At 37.3% G+C, this 9,003-nt stretch overlaps 3 protein-coding genes and 1 long non-coding RNA gene across 5 annotated transcripts in view; 1 reads left to right on the plus strand and 3 right to left on the minus strand.

The window, feature by feature from the left end:
* Positions 1-1,389, minus strand: LOC104720982 (chlorophyll a-b binding protein CP26, chloroplastic). The gene is made up of 6 exons (XM_010438885.2): positions 1,124-1,389; positions 953-1,037; positions 820-870; positions 601-721; positions 353-487; positions 1-273 (listed from the first exon to the last, which is right to left on the minus strand). Exons 1-6 carry the CDS (start codon positions 1,314-1,316, stop codon positions 13-15), a joined length of 846 nt encoding a protein of 281 aa, XP_010437187.1. The 5' UTR covers positions 1,317-1,389; the 3' UTR covers positions 1-12.
* On the minus strand, positions 2,176-3,001 carry LOC104720994 (keratin-associated protein 6-2). Its single transcript, XM_010438895.2, has 3 exons — positions 2,796-3,001; positions 2,552-2,702; positions 2,176-2,442 (listed from the first exon to the last, which is right to left on the minus strand). Exons 1-3 carry the CDS (start codon positions 2,944-2,946, stop codon positions 2,349-2,351), a joined length of 396 nt encoding a protein of 131 aa, XP_010437197.1. The 5' UTR covers positions 2,947-3,001; the 3' UTR covers positions 2,176-2,348.
* Positions 4,842-5,481, minus strand: LOC104721001. Its single transcript, XR_756884.2, has 2 exons — positions 5,241-5,481; positions 4,842-5,171 (listed from the first exon to the last, which is right to left on the minus strand). It is a non-coding gene; the product is annotated as an uncharacterized LOC104721001 (long non-coding RNA).
* The window catches only part of LOC104721008 (isoleucine--tRNA ligase, cytoplasmic), an 8,276-nt gene continuing 5,454 nt past the window's right edge, over positions 6,182-9,003 (plus strand). The window contains exons 1-7 of one of the 2 annotated variants that reach the window (XM_010438916.2): positions 6,182-6,815; positions 6,898-6,963; positions 7,046-7,567; positions 7,943-8,056; positions 8,217-8,314; positions 8,723-8,801; positions 8,902-9,003. In XM_010438916.2, the coding sequence (XP_010437218.1) occupies positions 6,282-6,815; positions 6,898-6,963; positions 7,046-7,567; positions 7,943-8,056; positions 8,217-8,314; positions 8,723-8,801; positions 8,902-9,003 (1,515 nt within the window). In that variant the 5' untranslated portion in view covers positions 6,182-6,281. The remainder of the gene's footprint in view (positions 6,816-6,897; positions 6,964-7,045; positions 7,568-7,942; positions 8,057-8,216; positions 8,315-8,722; positions 8,802-8,901) is intronic. The other variant, XM_010438921.1, reaches the window with a different exon arrangement.

The following is a 9,003-nucleotide window of genomic DNA, read 5'->3' on the forward strand; positions in this document are numbered from 1 at the left end:
ATAGAAAATGGCTTAGAGAGTAGGAGCTCTCTCGGCAGTTCCAGCGATAACGGTAAGCAAATTGTTTCCGAAAGGATCACTGAGATGCTGTGCAAGGTTCTCAACAGGACCTTCACCAGTTACATAAGCTTGGATGAAGAAACCGAGCATCGCAAACATGGCTAATCTCCCGTTCTTGATCTCTTTAACCTTGAGTAGTGCTCCTTGCTCAGGGTCCTTCGCAAGTCCCAAAGGATCAAATGGACCTCCTGGGTGTAGCTTGTCCTCAAAGTCCTGTCAGATATTAGCATTTCAAGGTTAGTCATTTTTCTATCTAAGTGTAGGCTGTAGCTAAGTGTAGAGAGTAATGTACCAATCCGTTGGTGATTCTGTAGTACTCAGCTCCACCAAGGAGAACAACTTCAGCAACTACGGCGAGAACAAGGTTGATTGGGATGTTCTTGCCAAAGTAGTTCAATGTGTTTCCATCAAGAAGCAAAGCACCGGTCTGCATTGTAACACACCAATAAGGTTCATCCCATCACATAACACATTCTTGCTTTTTGCTATATAGAATCTAAGGCAATTGGATGTTCATAAAGATGAGAAGTAGGTAAGAACCTTGAACCAGACGGCTTCAGGACCACAGTTAGCACCGTATTTGTTTAAAGCTTCAGGGATGATGAAACCAGCAGCTCCCAACATAGCCCATCTTGCGTGGATCAATTCAAAGGCTTGGTATCTGCAACCACATTCATTACACGACCAGTCTTAACAACGAGTTCGATACATTGAGAAGGAAACAAAGAAACAGGTTTAGGTTTCAAAGAATCTGCTTACTTAGCAAAGTTCTCAGGCTTCTTGCCAAGACCAAATGGGTCATAACCATAACTGCAAATTCAGACCAATGAACCATAAGCACAAAAGCCAAACGTTAAAAACATACCAAGAGAGACATGAAGAAGTGTCTTACTCTCCAGCAACTTCACCGTTTAAGTACTCTGGGATCTCTGATCTGTCCAAAAGACCATCGGGCAAGAAAATTCTCCTGTCAGGACCTGCATAAGAATCACAATTTACAAACACATTCCATAGAGAAACAGAGATTCTTGAAAGGGATGTAAGAAGAAGACACATCACATACCATACCACTTGGCGAGCTCGTCGCTAGTCTCAGAGATGGCCTTGGACTTAGGAGGAGGAGCTGGCTTTTTCTTAGAGAAGAGAGCAACTGTCTTGAACGTGGCCGGGCTTGAAGCCAACGGAGCAGACGATCTTGAAACTGCCCTGAAGTTAAGGGGAGTACCAAGCATTTCCGACACACCCAAAGACGCCATCTGTTTTTTTTTCTTGGTCCAAAGTTTCAAGCTTTGCTCTGGTTTAACACTAGGGAGGAGCTAAGTGAAAGAAGGAAGAGACGAAACTGGTGCTATAAGGTGAAGGGTAGGATTCGTTTAGGATTTTGATTGGTCTGAATTGAAAATGTGAAATATGATTCTTTGCTCTGATTGGTTTGTGGATGCTGATGTGGCTTTAAGATGGGTTTTTGTTGGATAATCTATTTTATCCATATCCTCTGTTTTCTCTTTTGTGTGGCTTAGCTTTTCACCTATACTACCAACTGTGTTACAAGAATCTCAAACACATGAAATCTTAACTGTGAAGTGTCATCCACAAGCCTTCCACAGTCTTTACTTTGGATTTTCAGTAAATTCCTTGGGTCATTTAGAATCATTGTGGTCCTGTGGACGCCCAAACTCAACGGTTCTATTTTTTCATGGGATCAATAGTTGGGACTGCCTTTTTACATCAAAATAAAGAATTGGAGCATGGGACATCTGGATTTCATCGAAGCATCAGACAAGTCCCGAAAATGAACAAAAGCCTTTTGGAAAATACTTCCCGCAAAGTCGACAACAAGTAAAGCATTTGGATCGAAACACAAGTGATCTAATGACTTAGTTAGCACAGCGTTGACACCTGGTGGAAGCGAATCATAACCACTTTATGCCATTGGCCCTAGAGATGAGATAAGATCACTGTGCCACTAAGCAGGTTCTACCTTTTTAAATTGGGTTATACCAAATGCTCAAACTCACACTTCAAGTTAGCGTTTGTGATGATTCAAGCTTCACCCTAAACAACAACTTAACGAGAAACCAGAACTCACAATATACACATTACCACTTACCAGAATGATAAATCTGCCATGTAAAATTACGTTCTTTATACCATAACCAATTGTACAATACAAAACGAGATCCACTAGCCCCCGAGTCTCTACATTCTTGATCTAAAGAACATAGCAACAGCACTAACGTATACTTGGCAGCTACAATGCAAAAAAGCTAAAAACATACTAATGTTCATCACTTTATCCACTTGTCGATTTCTTTGGTAGTAGCTTTCACAAGCTTCTTGGTACTAACAACAAGTTCATCAATAAGAGAATCAACTTCATTCCTGTAAACAAATCAACAAGTCCCAAATCATCTTCCTTACTCTTTAAACCACTAGAACTGAAATTGCAGAAGCCAAAAAAAACTAAAAAGACTAAATTTTTATAACTCACAAAGATGGCTTCCCAACGTTATAATAAGAACGAGAGTGATCATAAGCAGCTCCTCTTCCAACACCATAGCCAAAACCTACACCAATTCCACAACCAGCTCCAAATCCTAAACCAAACTGTAATCCAGGCACTCCTGGTCCGAATCCTACACCTGTTTCCATCAAATCTCTCTACTCAGTTTATCTATAAAACAGCTTTGAGCGATTCGTACTAACTCTGGGCGATCGAAATTGGAAATTTTTACCTCCGATTAGACCGGCGCCGAAACCGACTCCGCAACCAAAACCGAGTCCAAAGGCTGGACCAACATTTCCGACGTCTTTGATCCTAACCTGAGGAAGTTTCCAGAGCAATCCCTTGTCTTCGTCTCCGCTTCTTCTTCTTCTGCTGCTCATCGTCGTCCCCCACTCTCTCTCTCCGTCGCTCTTTCTCCGTGGATTTCGCTATTACATTACTTTAATTGGGCCTATATTAACAAAGCCCATTGTTATTGTTATATGCTCGATTGTTTTTTTTTTTCCGTTTTTTTTTTTCGAGTTCGGTTCTACAAACGTTCTAAACTAAACTCAAATCAAAATTAATTTGGTTCAGTTTGACTTGGTGTAGTTCGGTTTGGTTTTAAATTGGTTCAGATTAGTTTGATATGGTTTCAGTTCAGTTCGGATTGATTTTAGTTCAGTTTTCTTTAACATGATGATAGTGTATGATGGTAGTATGATTATGATGATGATGATGACGATGATAGTAAGATGACAATATTGGTTGATAATGAAGAAATTATAGTTTGGGTAGTTTATAGTTTTCTTTAACATGATGATAGTATGATGGTAGTATGATGATGATGATGATGATGATGATGATGATGATGATGATGATTGTACGATGATGACAATATTGGGTTGATAATGAAGAAATTATAGTACGGAGAAAAATATAGTTTATGATGTTTAGAAAAGAGGCAAAATGTCTAAGATGTTTATTGAAGAATTAGTATAGTTTGGGTAGTATTCCATAGTTAACCCAATAAGTTACAAATTATCAGTACACTAGTAAATTTGTATCATATAGTTACATATGTTTGCTACAAAAAAGATTAATAACAAATAATCTCTATAAACTATTACAAATTAGTCACAAAATTAAAGTTAATAGTTATTGTAACTAAGTGTAGCTATATAGTGACAAATAGTAACATACATAATTTATAGAAAAAATACTACATATTTAGTGACATAAAATTTTGTAACATTATGACACACAAGTGACACAAGTAGCATTTTACTGACCTTTAGAATTTAGATTATCTCTACTGGTTGGAGTAAAAAAAAAAGAGTTTATTTTTATTTTTTTTGTTTTTCGATTTACTTTCTTTCTTCTCTCTCTCGCGTTTCTGTCTCTCGTCTCTCTCTCTCGGTAGATCGATGATTTTAATGGAAAAAGCTTGAGAGTTCTTGGTAGAATTGAGAGGTAAAGCAAAGCGTCTTTCACCAGAGATATCATCATCACCATCGACGGTGGCAGTTCATCATTTGGAAAGGGTTTTTGCTTCACCAAATTAGAGATTGAATTGGCCAATTCTCGAATTGTTTGGTTCAATGGTGCGATGAATTAGATTTGTATTAGCAAAATTAGGGTTATATGTTGATAGCTTCAATTAGTGTTTGTCGAATTGGATTCGGCACTTTCCCTGTTTGTTTAAATTGCATGCAATTCACTGTATGAGATAGCTTTCTTTTGTTTTGATGATGATTGGGGTGATGAGATCTTATATATTACTATGTAGTGGTATCTTGAATTGAAATTTATTATACTGACTTTAGAACCCGGCCCGGCCCAAACCCGGAAAAAACCCGCCAAAAAAAAATCCAGATTCAAAAAACCCGAACGGGTTTTAGGTCTAGTGGGTAAACCCGAACGGGTTTTAACTTTTATGGGTAAACTCGTGGGTACCCGAATTTTTTTGTCTCATATGGTGTATTTTGCATTTTACGTTGTGTATTTATATTATGTATTATGTATACAAATATGATATTTATTATGTATTTTGTGTATTTTATTACTCAAAATACCTATTATATCCGGTATTATGGGTAAACCCACAAAAAACCTGATTATACTAAGACTACCTGTGGGTACCCCGAATGCTAACTCATCAGGAATTTTTTTTTCTGCCCCACACCTCAGATAAAGTAAAATTTTCATCTTAACACAGTACCCAGATTGTCGATAATGAATAGAATAAACAACAACAAAATCAAACGATCTGAAAAATGAAAACCAATCAAAGAGCTAGATATTAAACCAAAGCCACCATGAACAATTGAACACCGTCAACATAGAAAAATAAAAACAATAAAAGAAAGTAAGAAACAAAGAGACAAATCGTAACTTGGTGTCTTCTCCTCCCCCACTCAAACTAATCTTTAACAAATATGTGCAATAAGAAAATTATAGCCACCTCGAAATTAAAATTGCCTCTTTCGTGTTTTTCACCACAGTCCAACTTCATGAGACGAACTCAAGCATCTTCAATAAGCATGATAAACAGAGGGCAGCCCACAAAATAAGAATTTTAGAACCCAGATCAAAGGTCAAACGATTGATGATGAGAATCAAAAACCTGATACAAAAAGAAATTATATGATGCTTATAATTAATATCACTCGATTTTGAGAGAGAGCATATGTACCCTGATTTGTCGGCTTATGATTAACTGACATGAAGTAAGAAAAAACCCGATGGGTACCCATCATCCAGAAGGGTAAATCCGTGTAAGAGTTTGTGTAAATGGGTCCTGCCCATTTAAAACCCGTGTAAAATTTTGTGTAAACGGGTCCTGCCCATTCTATCCTGGTTTCGGGTACCCAACTGGGTAAAACCCATTTTTAACATCCCTATGTAAAACAAATGGATTGTTGTTTTGTGTGTGTTTGCAGGAAGATTTGTGTGAAGGCTGCATTTCCAGTGGAAACTGAGGTATATATATATATATATTCTCTGAGTTACTCTCTCCACTACTGATATTCGTTTTACTTATTGTTGTTTAAATTGTGATGGCACTGGCATAGTTTAGATGCAGTTTATGATGCATTCAATTGGGATTTCGAAAGTCTTGTAGTAAGTTAAGTTGTTTGGGATTACTTACATTCTCCATTTTTGTTGTTGTTGTTGACTACGTAGTCTTCTTGGCCATTTTTTTTTTTTTTTTAAATATGGCTTATGTTTGTAGATTTTGAAAGATTTTTTAGGTATATTTTTTTATATTCTTACGAAATTCATTTGTCATACAAATCAAGTTTCTTTTTAAAACTAATATTTCTGAAAACATTTTTGTTATAATCAATCTCTCATTATTTTTTTGGACTTTTTAGTTCTCCTATATTTTAGAGAATCTAGTTTTTGATAAATTTATTTTTGTCAAAAAACCAAAAACTAATTTTTTTCTTTGGGGTTTTCTAAATAAAAATCTTAAATTCAAAATCCTAAAACTGAATTATAAAAATAATAAAAAAACAGCATCCGTGAACATAGTTATGGGCTTACTAGCTTAAGAAAGCTTCACCCCGGCCCAGTAAGAAGGTTAAGAGAAAAAAAAACTTACAAAACCTTCATCTTCAGGATAAAAAAAACGTTACCAAGACTTCTTCATTGACATCATTCAGTTGCGCCGAACTAGAGAAATCTGCAGAAACCCTAATTTCGTGAGGAGATTGATTCATCAGTTTCCGCCATGGAAGAAGTATGCGAAGGCAAAGAGTTCTCGTTTCCTCACCAAGAAGAAAACGTCCTCTCATACTGGACTCAAATCGATGCTTTCAAGACTCAGCTCAAACGCACTGAGAATCTCCCTGAGTACATCTTCTACGACGGACCTCCGTTCGCCACCGGGCTTCCTCACTACGGACACATCCTCGCCGGTACGATTAAAGATATCGTGACTCGGTATCAGTCCATGACTGGTCACCATGTCACTCGTCGCTTCGGGTGGGATTGTCATGGTTTGCCTGTTGAGAACGAGATTGATCGGAAGCTCAACATTAAGAGGAGAGATGAAGTGATTAAGATGGGGATTGATAAGTATAATGAGGAGTGTAGGAGTATTGTGACTCGTTATGTTACTGAGTGGGAGAATGTTATTACTAGGACTGGGCGTTGGATTGATTTCAGGAATGACTACAAGACTATGGATTTGCCTTTTATGGAGAGTGTTTGGTGGGTTTTTGCTCAGCTTTTTGAGAAGAATCTTGTTTACAGAGGCTTCAAGGTTTGTTTTGCCTTCTTCTTCCTTGCATTGTTTGAATTTGGTGAATAGAGATTCTTATTATTGACTCGTTACTTAATTGCAGGTAATGCCGTATAGTACTGGTTGTAAGACTCCTTTATCTAATTTTGAAGCTGGTCAGAACTACAAGGTGTGTGCTTCAGCTTTTGCTAATGTTTAATTGTCTTTTGTTGGATAATTTGGTCTCTGATATTGGTAGAATGGGTCTACAGGACGTCCCTGATCCAGAAATCATGGTGACTTTCCCGGTTATTGGGGATCAAGATAATGCTGCTTTTGTGGCATGGACTACTACTCCGTGGACTCTTCCAAGCAATCTTGCTTTGTGTGTCAATGCAAAGTTTGTCTATGTGAAGGTTCGTAACAAGAACACTGGAAAAGTGTATGTTGTTGCTGAGTCTCGGTTGTCAGCTCTTCCCACTGATAAACCCAAGACCAAGGTAAGTAATGGACCTGCTGGTGATACCAAGAATGCAAATCCTAAAGCGAAAGGTGCGAAACCTGAGAGTGCAGCTGATTCTTATGAAGTTTTGGAGAAATTTAATGGAGCTTCCCTGGTTGGGAAGAAGTATGAACCTTTGTTTGAGTACTTTAGCGATTTCTCAAGTGAGGCCTTTCGAGTAGTAGCAGATGATTATGTCACTGATGACAGTGGTACTGGTATTGTCCACTGTGCTCCTGCCTTTGGTGAAGATGATTATCGTGTTTGTCTTCAGAACAAGATAATTAAAAAGGTTAGATTTGACTACACCCTCTTCCTTATCACTCCGTTAAAATTGAATAAAATAGAAATAGAATTATAAAGGTTCGTCATGACCGTAGTTAACGTAATAGAATTTCTATTCTATTTTATTTCTCTCTTCCTTTGTTTCAGTTTCTGACCACATGACTAGAAAATATAATGTAGTGTCATTCAGTTGGGGTTTAGTTGATCTTAGATTTTGGGTTGGTAATTACGTGGGATTTCGTAGAAATGCTCATTTGTTGTTACTTATTCTTCTGCTTAGGCTTATAGTATCGTTTAAGTACCCATGCCTGTCTACTCTACTAATTTTGCTTCATCTCATTGTGTTAAACATACTTGTATATGATTTTATCCGTCATTGCAGGGTGAGAATTTAGTTGTTGCTGTTGATGACGATGGGTCGTTTACTGAGAGAATTACTGACTTCAGAGGCCGTTATGTCAAAGATGCAGACAAGGCTATTATAGAAGCTGTTAAGGTGATTACTAATGCCTAATGTTTTTAATAGGCCATGATTAGTCGGTTAAGATTATAATGATTTGTCATGTTTCTTAGAGAATGAAGTACATTTTGGACCATTGGATTGTTTTACTGTAGGTGATTTTTATTTATGAAGTAATATTATTTTGTTATTTCAGAACAAAGGCAGGCTTGTCAAAACGGGGAGCTTTACTCACTCATATCCATATTGCTGGAGATCAGACACCCCTCTCATATATAGAGCAGTTCCGAGTTGGTATGCTTCATGTTTCATATGAGCTTGAGTTAAGGTCTTAGTAGTTGGATCATTTAGTGCTAGTATAGTGAGGCAATCTGTCTCTTTGGCCTTTTCTAACTTTGGCTTTAAAGATGTAGGATTTTTTCCTGTACCAGTTCTCTGGGGATAAATAATAATCCTAAGATTTTTCATGTGATTATATCGGGCAGCCCCTTTTTGGAGCTATATAAGCTATCTTTGTGTATATCACCAAACTTTTTATGATATTCTGATTTTCCATGTTTCATTTATCTATTTTAGATTTCATATGTAGGAGTATCTGACCTAAATGGCACGTAGAAATTAGCAGAAATATGATATGAACGTTGTTCTGTCTTTTTCATGTGTGGTTAGGACTTTAAAGTTTGTTTCTGGTTGACCTGTTAGGTTTGTGCGCGTGGAGCAAATGAAAGATAAGTTGTTAGAAAGCAATGAACAGACGAAATGGGTACCTGATTATGTGAAGGTTAGTAGAAGAAAGGATCAGTATTCTTGGGTATATATTACTAGTGCGTTTAGATGAGTGTCTAATATGAAATAATTTTCTCGATTAATCTGCAATTCAGGATAAACGTTTTCACAATTGGCTCGAAAATGCAAGGGATTGGGCTATCAGTCGAAGTAGATTCTGGGGCACACCTCTTCCGATATGGATCAGCGATGATGGG

This window comes from Camelina sativa, chromosome 2, assembly GCF_000633955.1.
Source record: "Camelina sativa cultivar DH55 chromosome 2, Cs, whole genome shotgun sequence".
NCBI lineage: Eukaryota > Viridiplantae > Streptophyta > Magnoliopsida > Brassicales > Brassicaceae > Camelina > Camelina sativa.

Coding starts and splice junctions, on each gene's coding strand:
- LOC104720982 (XM_010438885.2), bottom strand. CDS start 1,316: ATGGCGTCTTTGGGTGTGTCGGAAATGCTTGGTACTCCCCTTAACTTC. Junction 488..600: donor CTGAAGCCGTCTGGTTCAAG/GTTCTTACCTAC, acceptor GTTACAATGCAG/ACCGGTGCTTTGCTTCTTGA. Junction 274..352: donor ACAGAATCACCAACGGATTG/GTACATTACTCT, acceptor AATATCTGACAG/GACTTTGAGGACAAGCTACA.
- LOC104720994 (XM_010438895.2), bottom strand. CDS start 2,946: ATGAGCAGCAGAAGAAGAAGAAGCGGAGACGAAGACAAGGGATTGCTC. Junction 2,703..2,795: donor CGGCGCCGGTCTAATCGGAG/GTAAAAATTTCC, acceptor TGATGGAAACAG/GTGTAGGATTCGGACCAGGA. Junction 2,443..2,551: donor AACGTTGGGAAGCCATCTTT/GTGAGTTATAAA, acceptor ATTTGTTTACAG/GAATGAAGTTGATTCTCTTA.